Source organism: Podarcis liolepis (assembly GCF_965112155.1).
Source record: "Podarcis liolepis genome assembly, chromosome: 7".
Classification (NCBI taxonomy): Eukaryota; Metazoa; Chordata; class Lepidosauria; order Squamata; family Lacertidae; genus Podarcis; species Podarcis liolepis.
Genome location: NC_139561.1, coordinates 27,026,879 through 27,048,454, shown reverse-complemented (window position 1 = coordinate 27,048,454; position 21,576 = coordinate 27,026,879). Strand labels below are relative to the sequence as shown.

At 45.5% G+C, this 21,576-nt stretch overlaps 1 protein-coding gene and 1 long non-coding RNA gene across 2 annotated transcripts in view; one reads left to right on the top strand and one right to left on the bottom strand.

Annotated features, from left to right (window-relative positions):
• Window positions 1–4,913: 4,913 nt before the first annotated feature.
• The window catches only part of LOC310711473, a 24,470-nt gene continuing 7,807 nt past the window's right edge, over window positions 4,914–21,576 (bottom strand). The window contains exon 3 of the long non-coding RNA XR_014528476.1: window positions 4,914–6,253. This is a non-coding gene — a long non-coding RNA (uncharacterized lncRNA). The remainder of the gene's footprint in view (window positions 6,254–21,576) is intronic.
• LOC310711321 (arylacetamide deacetylase-like 4) lies at window positions 7,060–20,571 on the top strand. The gene is made up of 4 exons (XM_083513142.1): window positions 7,060–7,307; window positions 13,488–13,701; window positions 16,039–16,102; window positions 17,421–20,571. Exons 1-4 carry the CDS (start codon window positions 7,074–7,076, stop codon window positions 18,190–18,192), a joined length of 1,284 nt encoding a protein of 427 aa, XP_083369268.1. The 5' UTR covers window positions 7,060–7,073; the 3' UTR covers window positions 18,193–20,571.

Genomic DNA, 21,576 nt, shown 5'->3' with positions numbered 1-21,576 from the left:
TTAGCAATAAGAAGGAGCACTTGCGCAGAATGATTCCATGTGTGACATAAGTAAGACCTGTTGAGAAAACTGAACACATTTCATTACACCCACCATGGGGAGGCTTATAACCAAACACAAGTTAGTATTTCAACTCTCTCCATATCAGGTCAACAAGCGAGGGAATGTTTGATCCCATTCTCCTGTGATCCACTACAGGTCAAACTTTCAAGGACCTTGAAATCACCTTGAAATGCAGTCCAGTTCATCATTGAGAAATAGTGGGGAAGGAAGGGTGCAAAGTATACCATTGCAATGCTGTGGTTTGACTAACTTGGCCTTATCCCAGACACAGTGGTGGAGGAACCCTCACTGGCACCCGGGGTGGGATGCCAAGGGGCGGGGCAAACCGCCCAGTGGCACACATGTGACATCTGTATGGACTGCGCATGCGCAGCATCCCATACGGACTGCCCTCGGCCGCCCTACAGCTGGGGGGAGGCAGCGGGCCATCATGTCACCCCCAGAGTGGTACCCGGGGCAGACCGCCCCTCCGCCCCCCTTCATATGCCCCTGATCCCAGAACAACTTAAATCCTGTTAGTTGGAACCAATAATGGTTAGCCAGGGACAGAATTTCGGACCTTCTGCACACAAACTCTAAGACTGAGCTCATAGGACCCTTGCTTCACCTAGCCTCTGGCTCTTCTGGTGACAGCAGATTACTAGCTGGGGTTCCATTTAGATCTCATAAAACATGAGATATAAAAACCGGTCCCAAGGGCTTTTGAAATAAAGTCTGAGTAAAATTGGTGAAGCAGCAGAAGTTTATTGATTACAAAAACATAGCTGCAAGAAAGGGTATCCAAAGGAGGCACATCTCAGGTCAGTACAACGCAGGCATTTATCCTTTCACGGAGCGCAAAGTTCCTTCCTCTGCCTGTCCACTGGGCAGGGGCCTGCAAAAGTCACAGCCTATCACGACCGCCTAAATAAAATACTAAATTCTCCTCCTTTGTTTACATCTCACCCTCTCCAGACCCTCGGTGCCCAATCCCCATGATTATCATTGTACAAATATGGTCGAAAGTCCCTTAACATTTGTCTATTTACATAAGTATTCTAACCACAAGTTGTTCTAGTTACACATGTTACACCACTATTTGTTTCAAATGCAAGCATAACCGAGTTTTATATCTTATGAAGCTAAAAGGGCAAACCACATTTTGACCACCAGCTGTTCTAATCACAGGTGCAAACAGGCTTCGTGTCTAGGTCCCAACCACAGGCTATGTGACTTGAACTTTTTAACCACGAATTTTGGCTAAATATGTGTTAGCTGTTATCTTGTGACCTATCAGTCTCAGCTTTCTTTCAGCAGTTGCAGCTTTCGCAAGGTCTGAAAAAGCAACACATTCCATTACCTTAAAAGGCAATATTTCTTGATATTCCTTACATAAAACCCCAGTTTTAAAACAGCTGCTTTGAGAGCCAGTTCATTTCCGGGCTCGATTCAGGGGGCTCAGGTAATAATAATAATAATAATAATAATAATAATAATAATAATAATAATAAATTATTTATACCCCGCCCATCTGGCTGAGTTTCCCCCAACCACTCTGGGCGGCTCCCAATCAAGTGTTAAAAACAGTACAGCGTTACATATTAAAAACTTCCCTGAACAGGGCTGCCTTAAGATAGGGCTGCCTTAAGGTTAGTGCTTAAAGCCCTAAACGACTCAGGAACCCTATACCTTAAAGTCTGTTTCCTTCCCTCCAGACCCTGTCAGGTGCCGAGGTTGCCAGAGGCAGTTCCCTTGGTTGTTCCACAACCCTTTGATGAGCATCTCTTAGTGTATGTTATGGTGTAGGAAAGGAAACATCTCAGTGGGGGATGAAGCACAGAAGAAAAGCTCTCCAGTGGTCTCCTCCAAAAAAACCCCCATAACTGAAGTACTGCCATCCCTGGAACCTCCCCCCATTCAGGGAATGGTGAGTGGAAAACAAAATACGTAGCCAGGTTCAAAGCCAGTTAGTTTAAAACGAATAACTGGAAAAACCAGGAATAAGTAAGGTTTACTTGCATTGTTTTAGTAATAGCGAAAACTCTAGTTGGTGAGTGATTCTTGCCTCCCTGCTTTTATTCTGGGTTGTTTAACTAGTAATTATGATATCTTGTTGTTATAATTATTGTATTTTCAGCCAGTTTTAAACTGCTGGTCTATGACCATAATAAGCTGATTGTTTGAGGAATAAGTAAGATTTAATGCAGTTCTATTCTGCAGTTTTGATTGACACCAGAAGAAGACTGAACATAGAAAGGAGATCTACAAAGTAGATCAAGATATACAGTATTAGATTTCTGGGTGATCTGCAGGATAGTGGCATGGGCTTCTGGGCAAGTAAAACTGCAAGTTAAATAAGAGTAATAATTTATCCCATTCTTTACTTGAAAAACATGTGTATTGCTTGTGCTGCAAGCGTCTTATTTATTTTATATATTTTCTCTAACCAATACAAAGAAAAAGAAAAAAAAGCTGAACCAACCAGTGCAAGAACAGGAAGACATTTCAGGCAAAGGGAGGGAGAGGAAAATTGAATATGGAATAGGAATGCAGATAGCCATTTTAAAATATTGTGTATTTCAAATAATGAAATCTAAAATATAAATAAACTTTCAAACACATTGTGGTGTATGATACTTTCTATTTTCTTTATCAGGGACGCGGGTGGCGCTGTGGGTAAAACCTCAGCGCCTAGGACTTGCCGATCGCATGGTCGGTGGTTCGAATCCCCGCGGCGGGGTGCGCTCCCATCTTTCGGTCCCAGCTCCTGCCCACCTAGCAGTTCGAAAGCACCCCTAAGTGCAAGTAGATAAATAGGGACCGCTTACTAGCGGGAAGGTAAACGGCGTTTTCGTGTGCTGCTCTGGCTTGCCAGAGCAGCTTCGTCACGCTGGCCACGTGACCTGGAAGTGTCTGTGGACAGTGCTGGCTCCTGGCCTATAGAGTGAGATGAGCACACAACCCTAGAGTCTGTCAAGACTGGCCCGTACGGGCAGGGGTACCTGTACCTTTACCTTTACCTATTTTCTTTATCTCCAGTTCAGCTGTTAGTTTAAGTTCACAGTCCTCAATAATTTCAAATCAATGAAATCACTGGAAGAAATCAAGTTTACTTACAACAGATGAATGATTGTGTTTGGGAGATGTTAACAACGATTTATTTTTTTTAAATAGACAGTTCAAAAGACTCTGGGACAACAATCCAAATTTATAATTCTATGGAATTTTAGATACCTATGCAAATACTCCAATATTTTTATCAGCAGTAACTGATGGTAGGGATTTTTTCCCCTGTTTATTGAAAAGGAGAATGCTTTGTCTTGCAAGAGAAACTGTGGGTTTTAAGTTTTGCTTATTCATTTATCTACTTTATTGGGGTATTTATGTATGTTAATTGGTGTTACTTCTATACAGATGTGCAGTTCGATTGGTTTGCTAAACCTTCTCATTGTAAGGGTCTGAGAACTAGATCTAATGTGCTTTATTAACAGCCCCATCGGCCTAACCCACCCTGCAGGGTTTCTATGCGGCTAAACCATTGGAAAGCTGTGCAATCGCATTCCCTTTCATTGCAACTTATGCTTCTTCTGCCTCTTGTAAGGTGAGTGGGAGGTAGACCTTTAGCTTATCTGACAAGAGCAAGAAGGAGAGCACTAATTACCTGTTACAAATGAACACACCTTACATTACCAAATCCTCATCTCATAAAATTGCAACCAGCATTGCTCCTGTGCCGTGTAAACCCATTCAAGTTAAACAAAACAACTAATTTGGATCTGTTCATTTCAGGCCCACAGAATTGAATGCAACTTATATTCACAGGTCATGCCAAAAACATTACTCTTCCTCTGGATTCATGACATGTGTTGGATATGTCCCATCTTATCTCATTGTTTTCTTAAGATGGTGTAACAGCCTTACCTCTTGGTAACACCTTCTTAATAGGCTTCTATTTCAATCCAGATAGTCCAGGCTATCTTCCTCACTGTTGCATTATAAAACCAGTTTGGGAGGCTGGGGAGTCCGATCACATACCAATGTATTTTGACTCCTTCCAGCTGCAGCAAATCATTCCTATGATTTCTACAGACTTGCTAACGTCTAGGGTTGTGTTGGAGGCACAAGATTCCACTTCCCTACCACTAAGAGTCTTCCACTTATTGCCCCAAATGAGGTCAATATAGAAGTTTTTATCCAACCCTTTCACATACAGAGGTGTGGCACAGTTGATAAGAAAGTGGGACTCCATTGCCTGCAAGACTGTTATGAAAACAATGTGTCACTTACGGGCTCACAACTCTTGGAACACTTGGAAGATTCAGGAACGGATTGGTTCGTACCCACCAAATTATCAGCATCTTAAAAGACCCTCTTATGCACAGTATAACTACTGTAGCCCTGAAACCTTCAGAATATCTAGAAGTAGAAGCACCCAGAAAGGCAAGGTCTCTGTGATATATTCCCTGCTGATACAATCCCAGCTCTTTCCACTTGTTACTTTGAAATCAGTGTAGGCAAACTTTAAGATTCAGAATGGTTTAGGACAGGCATCCCCAACCTTCGGCCCTGCAGATGTTTTGGACTACAATTCCCATCATCCCTGACCACTGGTCCTGTTAGCTAGGGATCATGGGAGTTGTAGGCCAAAACATCTGGAGGGCTGCAGATTGGGGGTGCCTGGTTTAAGATCTTTCTTTTTAAAAATGATTTTCATTTATGTACATTTCAATAGTAATTTAACAATAATTCAGACATTTCAAATCTCGACTTCCTTCCTCCTCTTTCTGCGGTTCGTTTTTTTAATCACCATTCCCTGCATATTCTAAGTTATATTAAATCATTCTTTTATTCATCTATTGTGTGGACAGGCAGAGTCCCCCCAACATGAGGCGACCCCTGAGCAGAATAATGACTCAAGACAACATGCTATGGGATTAAAATTGGCCACAACTTTATTAAGTTTCAGCTGTAGGGAGACCTTGGTTCAGGCATTGGGCATTTATACTTCCCAGTCCCCAGCCAGGGATCTGGGAGACTTCAGGGTTATCCAGAATGTGTGGGGATTGGGCTGGCTCTGGAGAGCATATGTTCAAGCAGAGAGAGCCCCCGCCCCCGTTTCACTGCCTTTGGAGGGGAGAGCAATGACAAACTCTCGGCATATGGCCAATGCCTCCCCCTCAAGACCCCTTTAACGGGGAACCCTGGTATCACCACCGCAAGGGGGGCGTGGGTCGCAACTTCATGCCCCCCCCCCATTTAGGAAGATAGACTAAAGGATTCCACCCAAGGCCTGAAACCACCAAAGTTGTGACGTTTTGCTACGGAGAAGGCAAAACCTGCCAAGGCAGGAAAATTCCTTTCCAGCCCTTCAACAGTGACCCTGATGTAGCAGCGCCTGCGTACCTGTGGAGAAGAGGTTAACCTGCAAAAGAAGACTTAACTGAGGGAGGGGAGGGTGGGAGAAGCTGTGGAGCCAACTTCCGCTTAGCCGGTAAGATTCACCTTCTATTGTGTGGGCAGGACGGTCCCTCCCCTTACCTGGCCAATCCCCTGGCAATGCCTCCCCAGGTGGGATTGGGCAATTGGCTGAGGTAGGAGGAGACCTCCAGGAATCCAGCCTGGGGAGTATGAAACCAGCCTAAACTACCAGGAGTCACACTGGGATCCAGGGGGCTGCGTGCGACCACGCAAAAGGAGCCCCCATTTGATGCGGGAGCGGTCATTTTCACTTATCTATACAGTGGTACCTCTGGATACACACACCTCAGGTTACGCATCCTTCAGGATGCGAATGTGGCAAACCCAGAAGTATTTTTCTGGGTTTCACCACACGCGCATGTGCAGAAGTGCTCTACCGCACTGCGCGCATATGCAGAAACAGCACCTCCGGTTGTGAATTTCTTGGGATTCGACCGGAGCTCCGGAACGTATCCTGTGCGCAACTGGAAGTACCACTGTATTTTTTTCAAACTGCCCCTTATCACAGTAGTCCTGCCAATGTTTTTTTCTGTTTTCAATTTGTTTGCAAATATTCAACATACCATTTCCATTCCCTTATAAAAAGTTTACTATCCTGATTTCATATTCTTACGGTAAGTTTTTCCATTCCTGCATAGTCCATAGGTTTTGTATACATTCTTCTTTTGTCGGGGTTCCATCATCTTTCCATTTTGGGGGCAAATAACATTCTCACAGATTTTCCAAGCAGAAGCTAGAAAAGAAAGGCAGCACAACTTAGGTTCCAAAGATGACAAAAGTTTCAAATTTATTTGCATAGAAACACAAAGATGGCCAAGGACAATGTTTCCCCCCAAAAGCTTGATCTCCGCTTTTGGTCAGCAAATCATGCTCAGAATGGTGTAAATCCCTAAGTAGGCCATTTGAAATAGGCCTGGTGTCTTGCGCTAGCAGCAGTGGTAGATTTGGGACTCTCAAATTTCAGCGGCACCATGTGCAATGCTAAAATTTGGTGCCCCCTGCCTCTTGCACTCCCAGTGCAGCTGAACCTATTTTGCTGCCCCATGACCACCTCTGCCAGCAGATTCTCCCTACACTGCCCTTCTAAGACCCTACATGTGTGGAAGGATGCACAAGGGCCAGGATAGACTTGGAAGGGACCTTGAGGAACATCTAGTTCAACCGCTGCAATGCTGGAATATGCACTTGTCTCATATGGGGATTGAACCTGCAACCTTGACATTGGGGCAACCCAGGAGATGGCCTGCCAGCAGGATCCACACACCCCACTCTTCCACAAGGAAAAGAGAAAAAAATTCATCAGCCTAGCATTGGGCAGATGCAAGGCGGGGGGGGGGGAATCTCCCCAATCATCCAGAGGATTTAGTGTCACAATGCAAAAGCAATGCAATGCAGTTTGAAAGTTCAATACAAACCATTTACATACATAACTGAACACACAATTGCATTTATTTATTTATTCAGAAGAAAGAATAGTATTGCATAAGAAATTCCTGGAAAAACAAGGGTGTGATCAATTGCTACAGAATTGCGACGGCAGAAGTTGGAATTGCATGATAGCAGAGAAAATAGTTGCCAGGAATCAGCCGGTTATTCAGTCCCTCCAAGGCTTCTCAGGAAGGAAGATGGATCTCTCCACGGTGATGCTGACATTTGTGATCTGCTTCCTCCTTTCCCAGGTGGTGCTCATTTACCGTGATGCCCGAAGAACAGATCTCCCTCCAGGAATCGATGGACCTATCAAACTCTTCCTAATTTCCATTATGTTACACTCATCCTTGCGTATGGTAAGTTGAATGGACTTTGAACCTGGAGTTTCTGTGGGGCAGCTCAGTCGCTAGAGCATGAGACTCTTAATCTCAAGGTTATCTGCTTGAGCCCCACGTTGGGCAAAATATTCCTGCATTGCAGGGGGTTGGACTAGATGGCCCTTGTGGTCCCTTCCAGTTCTACAAATTCTATGATTCTGCTATTTTTTTAGTTGCATGGGGGCTGGCCAGCCAGGAATGGTTCAAACAGGCAACATGTTTTAGGAGGTGCAACCCCACCCAGCCCATCATAGAAAAACGGAATTGTAGAGTTGGAAGGGACCACAAACCCAAGCACCACTCTGCAAGGCAGGAATCTTTCACCAAATGTGGAACTCGAACCCAGGACCCTAGGATTAAGAATCTCATTCTCTATCTACTGAGCTAGCCAGCCTGAAGGATTCATGTATTATAACTAGAGATCTGTGCAAAAATTTCCAGTTCTATTTGTGAGCGCTTGTTTGTGGAGGGACATCTATCTCCTCCACAGTTCAAATACAGTGCTGATCATCAATGTGACTTCTGGAGGGTGCTTTGTGCTATGACTTCTAGCATCCCCAGCTAGCAGGACCATGCTGGCAAAGACTGTCCCACGCAGTGGTATAGCATGGGTTGCGAGCATCTGGGGCCATGTGTGGGGTGAGGTGGGGACTATGGAGCTGCCTAACAGTGTCCGCATCACCCAAGAGATCACAGCCTCAGAAACAAGAGAAGAAGATTCTCTCTGCTATCTGGAAAGTCACACAGAGAAGCCATTTTCAACAGAGCCCAGTGACAGAAGTATGCAGCTGTATTTAGGCAGCACCGGGTGTTGAAATTTTTGCACCCAGGGCAACCGCACCTGTGGCCTCACCCCACGTTATGCCACTAGTCATGCAGTTCTATCTTGGGGCTCATCCACCTTTCTGCTTGTCCATTGCCTAGAAAGCAGTCGTTTCCCACTTTCCCCACACTATCCGAACGTTTTGCCTTTGTCTCACCGCTTTCAGCTGATTCCCTGGTGGCACGCTGGAATGCAGAGTTAACCAGGGCAATTGACTGTCTGGCTCTGAAGCGCCCTCTCCGATTGCATGGAGCCCGGACAGCCCCGTGGTTTTCCCCAGAGCTGAGGGCGATGAAACAATTGTTGAGACGGCTAGAGCGCCGGTGGCGGAAAACTCATTCTGAATCAGACCGGACCCGGGCTAGAGCTCAACGTCAAGCCTACCAAGTGGCAATGGTGACGGCGAAGAGGGCCGTCTTCGCTGCCTCCATTGCATCTGCAGAAAACAGCAGCAGGAGACTTTTTCAGGTGGTTTGCAATCTATCGGAACCACCTGTACCACTGGGGCCTGGTAGGGACCCCAAGATCTCCTGCAATGCTTTTGCAAAAAATTTTGCAGATAAAGTCGCTCAGATTCAGAAGGAGGTAGACTCCACCGTGGGAGCAGGGCCAGGACGGGAGAGTGCTAGAGTTCTGTCTGGTCCTGTTACATGGGATCAATTCCAATCTGTTACCTCCGAGGATGTGGACAGGCTGCTTGGACAAGTGAAACCGACCACCTGTCTCCTTGATCCTTGCCCATCCTGGCTGATAAAACCGAGCCGGGAAAGGCTGGGCGATGGGCTCTGCGGGGTGGTGAATGCTTCCCTCTGTGAGGGAGCCTTCCCAGACCCGCTGAAAGAGGCAGTCATTAAACCGCTTCTTAAAAAAACATATTTAGACCCGGCCAATTTGGCCAACTATTGCCCAGTCTCAAATCTTCCATTCTTGGGCAAGGTGATTGAGTGGGTGGTTGCCGAACAACTCCAAGCACACCTGGAGGATGTGGACCATTTGGATCCCTTCCAGTCAGGATTCAGGCCTCACCATGGGACTGAAACTGCCTTGGTTGCACTGGTTGATGATCTCCGGTGGGCTAGGGACAAAGGTGAGAGCTGTTTCCTAGTTCTGCTGGATCTCTCAGCGGCCTTTGACACCATCGACCATAACATCCTTCTGGACCGTCTAGAGGGGCTGGGAGCTGGGGGCACTGTTATATGGTGGTTCCACTCCTTTCTCCTGGGCCGTGTCCAGAAAGTGGTGGTGGGGGATGAGTGTTCAGACCCCTGGGCTCTCACTTGTGGGGTGCCTCAGGGTTCTGTCCTCTCCCCCATGCTTTTTAATATCTATATGAAGCCGCTGGGAGAGATCATCAGGGAGTTTGGACTGGGTGTTCATCAGTATGCAGATGACACCCAGCTCTACCTCTCCTTTAAATCATAACCAGTGAAGGCGGTGAAGGTCCTGTCTGAGTGCCTGGAGGCGGTTGGAGGATGGATGGTGGCTAAAAGATTGAAGTTGAATCCTGACAAGACAGAAGTACTGTTTTGGGGGGACAGGGGGCGGGTTGGTGTGGGGGATTCCCTGGTCCTGAATGGGGTAACTGTGCCCCTGAAGGACCAGGTGCACAGCCTAGGAGTCATTTTGGACTCACAGCTGTCCATGGAGGCACAGGTTAACTCTGTGCCCAGGGCAGCTGTCTACCAGCTCCACCTGGTACGCAGGCTAAGACCCTACCTGCCCGCAGACTGTCTCGCCAGAGTGGTGCATGCTCTAGTTATCTCCCGCTTGGACTACTGCAACATGCTCTACGTGGGGCTACCTTTGAAGGTGACCCGGAAACTGCAATTAATCCAGGATGCGGCAGCTAGACTGATGACTGGGAGTGGCCAACGGGACCACATAACACCAGTTCTGAGAGATCTGCATTGGCTCCCAGTACGTTTCCGAGCACAATTCAAAGTATTGGTGCTGACCTTTAAAGCCCCAAATGGCCTCGGTCCTGTATACCTGAAGGCGTGTCTCCACCCCCATCGTTCAGCCCGGATAGTGAGATCCAGTGCCGAGGGCCTTCTGGCGGTTCCCTCATTGCGAGAAGTGAGGCTACAGGGAACCAGACAGAGGCCCTTCTCGGTAGTGGCGCCCGCCCTGTGGAACGCCCTCCCATCAGGTGTCAAAGAGATAAACAATTACCTGACATTCAGAAGACATCTTAAGGCAGCCCTGTTCAGGGAAGTTTTTAATATGTAACGCTGTACTGTTTTTAACACTTGATTGGGAGCCGCCCAGAGTGGCTGGGGAAACTCAGCCAGATGGGCGGGGTATAAATAAATTATTATTATTATTATTATTATTATTATTATTATTATTATTATTATTTCCCCCAGAAAACCTGAACGCTATTCCAATTCAGACATAAAGATTGGGTTTCTCTGGGGTGAGGGAGTGCCAGGGCAAATGCCCTTTGTTTGCTGAAAGCAGCTGTGCTCAGTGTCGTAGCCCAGGGGGTTGTGCCTCCTGGTGGACTGGGCAGCTGGGGATGAGTTGCGCACTGGAGGCCCCCTTTGCCCTTGGGCACTTTCCCATACTACATCACAGGTCAATGGCATGCATATTCCAACCATGCAAAAACCCTGCATGACCAGTGAAGGAGGAGAGGCTGAGAGATGGGAAAATGGCCTAGGAAGAGATATTGAGGGCCAGAAAGAGATTTAGAGGACTGCATTAAGCCCCTGAGCCAATGGATTTCCACTGCTGCCTGGACTGAGTAACTCCAATAAGACAGCAAAAACAACAACACCCTACAGCAACAAATGCATGCCTGTATGATTTCATGTCACCATTAAAATGATGGTTCAGTCAGTAAAGCATGCGACTCTTAATCTCAGGGTCCTGAGTTTCAGCCCCATGTTGGGCAAAAGTGATCCTCATGGTCCTTTCCAACTCTATGATTCCAAACTTCTAACTTAAATGGATTGAAGTGAACTCAGCAAGCAAAAAAGTGGGAAGGGTTCTGCTTCGTCCACAAGTGTGGTCCTTTTGGACTAAAATGTGGACATCTCCCCCTCCCACCCAATACTTAATAGGCTTAACAAGTGGGTCTGATGCTGTTATGTGTTATGGCAGCCACCCTGCTTCTAAGCTAGATTTAAACAAACAAACATGCCTGAATAAGTGGGAAATAGTATTGCCAAATCAAAATCTCAAAGAAAATGTTCACAATAAGGGTGAACAGTCTACATAACAAGGCAATCACAGTCCTTTGGAAGATGGGCTATTTATGGCAGAAACTGGAGGTAGGTTTCCAACCATTTCCCTGTTAAAAGATCTAAGGCTTTTAAATCTGCATAAGGCAGATATCCAACAGGTGCAACTATTCCATTACTGTATTGGAAAAATCAAGACCAATTGAATTCCCTGCTTGTTATACCATTGTTACAAGAAACCGGGGTGCTGAGCGAGAGGATGTGGCAGCCCCCTTTCCGCATGATAGCAGCTTTACGCCTCCAACACCTATGCCAATGAGGAAGTCAACAGGTGCAGCCTTCCACCCTGCAATTTAGGCAGGGGGGAGCGTGCAAAAGTGGGGTGTCTACCTGTTAAAACCACAGTAACCAGCAAGAGAAGAAAGTGAGTTTGGTGACGGGGCTTGTGCACAGCAAGGGAGGGAGGCATGGGGTGTGTGTCTTGATTTTTCTAGCTTAGGTTTTAGTTTGATGATCCCATGCCTCCGCTAAAATCACCGGGCTTCCTTTCAGTAAAGGGGGTTCAGGTTTGCTACCACTCGCTCATTCAAGCGCTGCTGCTTCCAAGTAAGGATCGGAGCTTTGAAGCCCGCTCCTCTGCGCGCACGAACTCGGGACAACGGTTCTTGCTTCCGAGTAAAAACACACACACTCCCCAGCCAGTTAGGGTCCTCCTCCTATTCTCTCTGCCTAGCAACTTCCCCTGTGGTTTTCCCTCCCACGGATCTCCCCCTTGTGCAAGTGAATCAGCACCCGGGGGTGGGAAGGAGGTTCCCTCCATCCATGCGCGGTTGGAGAGGCTCCAGCCCGGGGTGCTCGATGCGTCTTTGCGCGCGGTGAAGTGAACAGAGGAAGCGCCCTCTCGAGTTCTCCCTCCTCTTGCTCTTCTCTCCCGCCCCCTAAAAGGTGGGGGTTGCCGAGATAGAGACGCTGCCCTGGACTCTCGCGTTGCGGTGGCTGGATCATCCAGGCAGGGATCTCTGCAAGGGGCGTGCCTGGTTTGCGCCCCCACCCATATTGTGCGCCCTGGGCAACGGCTCCCTGGCACACACCACCCCTCTATGCCTGTCTGTGCTGCAGCCTGGTAAACATCCTCCGCAATGACACAAACCTCGAGTCACGCACACAAATGATGGAGAATCTTCGGGCGGGGCGGGCAAGAACGATACTCTGAGAAAAATTTGTCTCACCTCTGGTTAGAGGTGTGTGGGAGGTCACTTGGAGGCAGCAGTTGCTGCGGAAGCAGCAATACCATTGCAACACCACGCAGAGATCTTGGAAGAAGGTAAGTGGTTTAAATAAAGCAACGCCGATGGAGTGTTGCAATGCCCTCGTGGAGATTCTCCCGTACGGGTGTAAAGCCAAGAGCATCTTCCGGAGGTCACTGTTCATTCATTTTTAAACTGAATGGGGAACAAAACAAATGAGCCCCAATCCGTCCCTTTCCGTTGACATATTAGAGTGATAGGGGCATTCAAATTGCATGACCCCCTCCTTCCCCCCCAAAACTCTCCTGAAGTATCTCAACAGTTGTCAGTGATGAGAAAAATCCCTGTCCTCAGACTTGCAACCAAAATGAAATGACACAAAAGGTAAAAGAGGCAGAGGGAGGAAGCAAGCTTGGAGATTGGTTCTTCATTGATAAAATTGCACCTGTTAAATTAGGACCTACTGGGTAATCTGTCTGGTGCCTGTGGGGTGTGGGTGGTGGAATTCAAGAATGTAATAATAATATTTTCATACCAATGCTATTTGGATGGAAAACAGTGGAGTTACAAGCTGATTCCCCATCAGGACCTGGTGGGGGAGGAATGTTAAAGTCGCCTAAAAATGTCACAGAAGACATTAGAGACTGCATAAAGCTGTCTGAGTCTCCCATTGAAACCAAAGGGGAAATGAAAACGGGGGGGGGGGGAATGAAAACAAAGAGAACATTTAATGAATGCAATTGGAACAAATGGAAATGAAATCAATTAAACTTCTGAATGAATCAACGAAGCATTTCTCACCCCACACTACTCCTACAAACAGACCTTTCGAAAACCTTATTGAACTGAAAGCTAACTATGCTTGATACTAGCTTCTGTTGCTTTTTTGGTTTTTTCTAAACAGGGATCTATTTTGGAGAAGTTGGGAATCTGTACAAAACCGACACTCCTTAAATGGAGTTCCTCTGCAATGCCAGCAGGGAGCGAGCCCCGACTCTACACTATTGACACAAAATTTGACAATGTGACTGTGAGGATTTATCAGCCAAAGGGCCTATCCACAGGACAGAGAGGAATTATCTACCTGTATGGAGGAGCTGGCTTATTCGGGAGCATAAGTGAGTCATTCTAATTTAAATTGCAACCAGTGTGATCTGTGTGGGGCTTGATCTGGAAACTGCATCTCGTGCACGGTGCTGGGACCAGGTTATTGAGTAGAACAACCGGACAAGCAGATATTACACCTGTGCTGAAGCCACTGCACTGGCTGCTGATCAGTTACCGGGGCATGTTCAAGGTCTTGTGGTTAGGATCAGGACAGCTCAGGAGCAGGTTACCTGAAAGGCCCCTTACCCATTACATAGGTCGTTTATGGAAATTCTAATCAGGGCACCGCATCCTACAGAATATCCAGGGCCGGCCCTAGATATTTTGCCACCTGAGGCAAAGCAGAACATGGCACACACACCCAACGCCCTGCCGCCTGAGGCAACTGGAGGTGACCTGGGGAAGCCCCAGCCCACTGAAGGCAGTGGAGGAGAAAAAAGGAGGCTGGATAGGAACAATGGCAGCAGCAGTATCCCTGCTCTTTCCAGGTGGTGCATGGGTGACAAGTGTTGGAGGCAGTGAGCAGTGAGCAGCACACTCCTGGGGGACTTCCCAGCTCTCCCCAGCCTGCTGCCTGAGGAGACTGCCTCACCCAAGCCTAATGGGCTGGCTGGCTCTGAGAATATCATGGGGCAGTGTCCCCCAAAACAGGCATTTTCTGTTTGTTGTTCTCCGTGTACTGTGAAATCCCCTTTCCTCTTCCATACACATAGCAGCTACCACCAGTTGCTACAGGCATCTTGTGAAGTCTTTTCCTTTTGCCCTGGCTTTCCCTGGCCCATGACTGTGATCTTGTAATTAGGGTTGCCATGTGTCCTCTTTTTCCAGGACATGTCCTCTTTTTCATGGGTAGCGATCCATGTCGATCCATAGTTGAAAGTAGAAGTTGGCAAAAGTGTCCTCTTTTTTGCTCTTCAAAATATGGCAACCCATATGTTTCTAAACTTTTTTATGTTTTTATGTTGCTACATAAAAACATATAGGCTGTATTTTAATGTTTTGATGTTTTTCGTTTCCTTTTTGGACTGTACACTGCTCAGGGATTTTTGGAATATTAAGTGGTTTATAAATGCTTTCTAAAAATTATATATAGAAGAAAAGGCACACTAACCTGGGAACCTCCTCTCTGCCCAGAACGTTGGAGGCTATACACCACACCCCCTCAACAGTATTTATAGGAACTCAAACACTGAGATCCTGCTCTGTTCCAGTAACAAGAAGCCGAAAGCACCAGCCTGAAGATGACGAGTGAGACCTCGTCGAAACGTCGCCTAGACACCCCAACTCTTACACGGGAAGACACCCGAAGACACCAAAACCTGCATATATATATATATATATATATATATATATATATATATATATACACACACACACACACACACACACACACACATTTTAAAGGAATTGGTGTGAAGAAAGAAGCTGTAATGGTAATGAAGGTATCATATGTAGCTTTCAGCCGTATTTGCAGTCATCACTATAATTTAAATAAAGAGGTCGTTTAGGCCGGAGAGAGATAAAGTAACCCTGAGAAGAAGAGTTCAATGTATATGGGGAAAAACTATTCCACATTAGGTATCTGCTAAGTATGTGCATTTCAGAAATGGATAAACAGATAAGATGATTTCACACACATGGTATCCTTTTTTCTATGTAGCTCAAGGTATAATTAAGAAAGCGCCCCTGATTAAATCCTATTCTTATCTCCTTACTTCCAATCTCTTAGCACAATTGATGGATACCAAATTAGTACTATGGTGACCAGATTTCTAACTAGTGAGAAAGGCTATAAGCAAGTATTGCCAAATCGGTACCCCTCAGCCATTGTGAATTACAACTCCTCCTGGACCATTAGGATAGCTGGGGCTGATGGAAGTTGTAGTCCAATGACATCCAATGTAGTCCAATCTTTTCTGTGAACTGCCCTGAGGCCTCTGGCTATAGGGTTGGTATATAAACTCTAATAATAATAATAATAATAATAATAATAATAATAATAATAATAATAAATTGAAGGGCAACCCCTGGCTCAGAGAGTCAGAAGCCAGATTTATCGGTTTGTCGTATAGTAGGAAGAAAGAAGAGACACATGCAGGAAATGCCTAGGGGAGGGAAATAATCTTTGACAACGAGGGCATTAGTTTGACTTTGGGGCCTTGGGATCTGGATGGGTGGAAGGCTGGATAAATAGGAAAGATGGGGATTCTCCTCTGGCTCAGATACAAACAGAGCCACAAAGAAGACTTGGGGTTGCGTCATACTCGTCATCCCAACCCACATTAATGTAGAAATGTGCATGCCATTGTGTAAAGTATTAATACACTGAAGGTCTTTTTACTATCCAGACGCTTATCGGAAGCTGTGCCGCTACCTTTCCAGAGAAAGTGAATCAGTGCTTGTGTGTGTTGGGTAAGTCTACGTATTCCTGCATTCATCCTGGATATTCTGAACAGCTGATAAGTGTGGAAGCAGGTGACACCCCCCAAAAAAAATTACTCCCAAAAGCAGTGGGGGAATTTGCCACTACATGGTACAGGGTTAGCAAATGCAGTGTCCTCCAGGGGTTGTTAAATGCCAAGTCCCATCAACCCCAGACAGCATGATTTATGGTCTGGGCTTATAAGAGTTGTCGTAGAAGTTGTTGTGCACGTGGGGCTGCAAGCAAGGGAGGGACGCCCATACATGGATGGTGGCAGTGTGACAAGTTTCCTGCGTTTGGGCAAATTACTTTTGATGTCGTTTCTCATCTTGGTCTATCCCTGAACGCAAACCCTGCTCCGGCCGTTCTGCCACTAGATCCTGATCTAGATGCTCCCATTGTACATAAACCGCTGCCCATTTCCCAATGGAAAGGTCTCAAAGGTCCATCTATGATGGGATGGCAAGGAGAAGTCTGAGGTTTGGCTCTCTTCAAGCATCTTACATAGCACAGAAGGGTGCTGAGAGGCCAAACTAAACATGACCCTTTTGACAAGGTATAGATCAGCTGTGTGGACAGATGTCAGTGGCAGACCACCAGGCACACATACTGAGTTATGAAGAGGCTGTGCCACATATAGATGAAGCCTTTGCAATGCTTCAGTGATTCAGTTCCATGGCAGTGCCCATGCTCAAGCTTCCTTCTTATATGTGACTGGGGAACTCATGGAACACAGGTATTGTTGGAGTTGATCAATGTCATCTTATTATAAGACCAATTAATATTCTAGAAAATAAAAATAAAGAAAACAGAACCAGCCATTTGCCTCCTTGTCTCAAACTGTTTGCAGGCTTTCAGATCTCCAAGTGTCAACACAATATTGAAAAAGATACCCTATATATAAAGTGCTTTGACAATAAGTGAGCCTCTTTTGGTTTATGACTTGTGTACCACAGCAGTGCTAGAACCACAGCAGTGTTTACAGAAATTTAAAATTAAATTACATTGTGAAGTTGTTGACCATTTGGAAGTTCATTAAGGCTTCCCATAAACATCTGGTTGGCCACTGTGAAAACTGGGTGCTGGACCAGATAGCCTGAGCCATCAGTGCAGACATTACTCTATGCATTTTTCTACATGTCACTTGGATGGGGAACAGTCCTACCAAAGTTGGAGAAGGGCAGATTCCAAACGCTGACTATGTTTCATTTCACATATTGTTTTAGAAAGTGTGAACTAGACTGGTTTGTCTTTAACTAAGAATAGGATTGACTTTCTCCCCTGCCCCTTCTCTCCATCATCTTCTAGGCAACGTTTGGCTCCTAAGTACCGCTGTCCTACACAAATCATGGACTGCATCACTGCCACTGAATACTTTTTGAAAAATGCAAGTGATTATGGGGTAGACCCTAATCGTATTGTCATTGCTGGTGACAGCACTGGGGCTGGAATTGTACCCCTTGTCTGTCAACATCTGTTAACGAGAAAGGATCTCCCAAAGGTCAGAGCCCAGATCCTGCTCTACCCAAATATTCAAACACTGGACTACAACTTGCCATCTTATCAGCAAAACCGAAATGTCCCCATCCTGTTCACAAAATGGACTGTTGAATTTGACCTCAGGTTTATGAATGTGAAGCTAGCATATTTGGATCAAGTCCTGAAGGGGGGCCATGTTTCCGAAGAAATGAAGATGAAATACAAGAAATGGATCCATGCAGATCATATCCCGAATGAGTTTAAAGTCAGGGGCTACAAACCACCCTCGCCAGTCCCGTTTTCAAAGGAGCTGCACGAAATGATGAAGCTTTCTTTTGATCCCAAGCACTGTGCTCTTCTAGTGGAAGATGACATTGTGCGTCAGCTCCCCGAGACGTTTATGTTAACCTGCGAGTATGATGTGCTTAGGGATGATGGACTGCTATACAAAAAACGGTTGGAGGACAACGGTGTGCCCGTAACTTGGCACCATGCAAAGGAAGGGTTCCATGGGATTGTAAGTTCAGTTGATTGGTTCTTTGAATGGCCATGTGGAAGGGTGGCAGCAGAGCATGTAACAAGCTTCATAAAACGATTCTGATCAAAAATCTGTTCTCTTTCCCGCATAAAGACCGTTCATTTTACTGCATGCAGTGCACTCGAAGAAAATGTTATGAAAATGATGTACAGATTGTATTTAACACCAGCTAAACTGGCTAAAATGTACAAGACAAGAACTAATGAGTGCTGGAAATGTAAGGGAAGGGAAGGTATCTTTTACTACATGTGGTGGAGGTAAAGGCTTTCTGGGAAATGGCATATAATGAGTTAAAGAAAATGTTTAAAAATACTTTTTGTTAAAAAACCCCAGAAGCCTTTTTTACTGGGTGTAGTGGGTGAAGAGATACTATGGGAAGATAAAAGACTGTTTATGTATGCAACAACTGCGGCAAGAAATCTTTTAGCCCAAAAAATGGAAACAGCAAGAAGTACCAATGAAAAGGAGTGGCAGATGAGGATGATGGACTTTGCAGAACTGGCGAAGCTGACAGGAAAAATCCAAAACCAGCACGATCAAGTATTCCAAAAGCATTGGAGTAAATTTATACGATATTTGAAAGATTATTGTAAGCAATTAACATCACTAGCAGGGTTGTCCGATGACCTGTAGTGAGAAATTTTCTACCTTTCTATTTTTATTTAAATTTTGAGACATTCTGTAATAAGTCTAATTAGAATTGAAATTGAAAAAACTTATAAATAGCAGTGATATAAAGGTTAATTTCGAAATCCATGAGGTGGAAGGCAAAGAAATCAACGGGCTCTAAAGAGCCAGGGCAGTATAGTGGATAATGACGATGTGAATGTATAACATTAAATGAAATAATAATAATAACAACAACAACAACAACAACAACAACAACAACAACAACATACCTCTCATCCAACTTTTGGGTGCCTCGTTTAGGGCTGTAGAATGCACATAATTCTGAAAAGGATTTCTTATTTGTGATTGCTTGTGTCTGCCGATATAGTATGTTACATTTGGCCTAATCTCAGAGTGTTATATATAAAATGTTTGTCCTAAGCAGAATTGTTGGCATCTGTCTTGAGAGACAAAGGAGTGCACCTCCGGGGATGAAGTCAAACCAAAGTGATCTCTCTGGGGCGCAAGCCTGGGCGATGCATGTGGAAGTCCTGGACCGCCTAGACGACAAGACCTCCATCTCAGCATCACTGATGTGGTCCAAAGGAAAGCAGAGCAATACGTTTGTCACCAGCTTGGCTGCAGGGATTGCTGGAAAGAGGCGTAGAAGGAGCCATCTAACCTAGGGTTACCAGATGTCCCCGGTTTCCGGGGACAGTCCCTAGATTTGCAAATCTGTCCCCGGACAAATTCCGTCCCCGGAATGTCCCCAGATTTGCAAATCTGTCCCCTGGAAACGTGGCAGCGGCAGCCTCAGGTCTGGCAGGCTTCAGGAGGTGCCCGCTGCTGTGGCGCCCACCATTTTTCCTTGCCGGAACTTCTGGCGAGGAAAAATGGCAGGCACCACAGCAGCGAGCAGCAACCAGGCTGGGTCAGGGCTGTTGACTGCCGCTGCTGCCGTCACTGCCAAAGGGGAACCGGGGACATCCGGCAGTACAGATCTCCTGTCCCCTCCCCCCTTTGTTTTGACTGATAGGGGAAGGCTCGAGATTTGCAGGCGGGCAGCCGTTGCCCAGTTTTTTTTAAAAAACTCTGCACATTTATGTTTCACAGAGTGCGAAAGAAGGGCTTTGCACCTTTATGCAATATGCATGTGTGCTTGGGCCCAGGGTCTTTTGCCTCACCATCCCCACTACTGACTCCCTGTTGCTACTCAGCTTCAAAAAGAATAAAAAGTGTCCCTGGATTCATTGAAAAAAATCTGGTAACCATAATCTAACCATTTTATGGATGCCACTCAGGATTTGTGTAGCATTTACAGTACTCCTTAGCCTGTATTTGGGAACTTGGGGACAGTACTGAGCCGAACATTTGTTCATTGGCAGCTGGGGTTTATGGGCAAACTTTAAGACCCCTAGGAATTATATGAGAACTTAGTCTCATATAAGTAACTGCTTCCCGCCTAGAAATTTACAGCCACCTTGTCACCTGAGGCTGGTATCACAAAGCTCAAGGATGCCCTACCTACAGTCCATCTCTTTAATGTAACATTTGGCAGCAGGACTTGTCACAGGGATGTTTCATGCTAAAGTTCAAAATGAGTCTAGCCTCTTGTGCTCTTGAAAGGGTTAGGACCATTGAGAGTTGTGTCTCAGGGAAATGTATAAAACATTCTTTAACTTGGTGGGTTTTTTTGTCCACTCAGTTCTCCTACAAATCTGCTTCTGTTGGCTTTTTCAGGCAGTGATGCACCAAGCCAATCTCACTTCAGGAGTGGGTTGAGGTTTATGAGGAAAGTGTATCATAATAGCTAGTAAAATCTTCCTTATTTTATTGTGTTCTGGTGCTGTGATTCCTATCTTAAATAAATTCTGCTGCTATAGAAACAGCTGGTGTGAGTTATTGGAAATGGGCTCTGATTCTGATTTCAGTGTTCTGGACTATTTGGGGGGGGGGTCATGGAGGCTTCTGGGGGAAAGTGTGCTTCCCATTTTTTGGCTGAGGATTTGCAGAAGGGAGAGAGAGCTGAGCCACATCTCAGTCCTAGAGGGTCCCTGAAAGTTGAGTTGTCTAATTTGGACTCCTGCTGCAATGGTCAAAAGACTTTGGGACAACAATGCAAATTTATAATTCTAGGGAATTTAAGATAGCAAATACTCCAATATTTTTATCAGCAGTAACTGATGGTAGGGATTTTTTCCCCTGTTTATTGAAAAGGAGAATGCTTTGTCTTGCAAGAGAAACTGTGGGTTTTAAGTTTTGCTTATTCATTTATCTACTTTATTGGGGTATTTATGTATGTTAATTGGTGTTACTTCTATACAGATGTGCAGTTCGATTGGTTTGCTAAACCTTTTCATTGTAAGGGTCTGAGAACTAGAATTCAGACTGTTCAAATGTGCTTGATTAACAGCCCCATCTGCCTAACCCACCCTGCAGGGTTTCTATGAGGCTAAACCATTGGAAAGCGGTGCAATTGCATTCCCTTTCATTGCAACTTATGCTTCTTCTGCCTCTTGTAAGGTGAGTGGGAGGTAGACCTTTAGCTTATCTGACAAGAGCAAGAAGGAGAGCACTAATTACCTGTTACAAATGAACACACCTTACATTACCAAATCCTCATCTCATAAAATTGCAACCAGCATTGCTCCTGTGCCGTGTAAACCCATTCAAGTTAAACAAAACAACTAATTTGGATCTGTTCATTTCAGGCCCATAGAATTGAATGCAACTTATATTCACAGGTCATGCCAAAAACATTACTCTTCCTCTGGATTCATGACATGTGTTGGATATGTCCCATCTTTACCTCATTGTTTTCTTAAGATGGTGTAACAG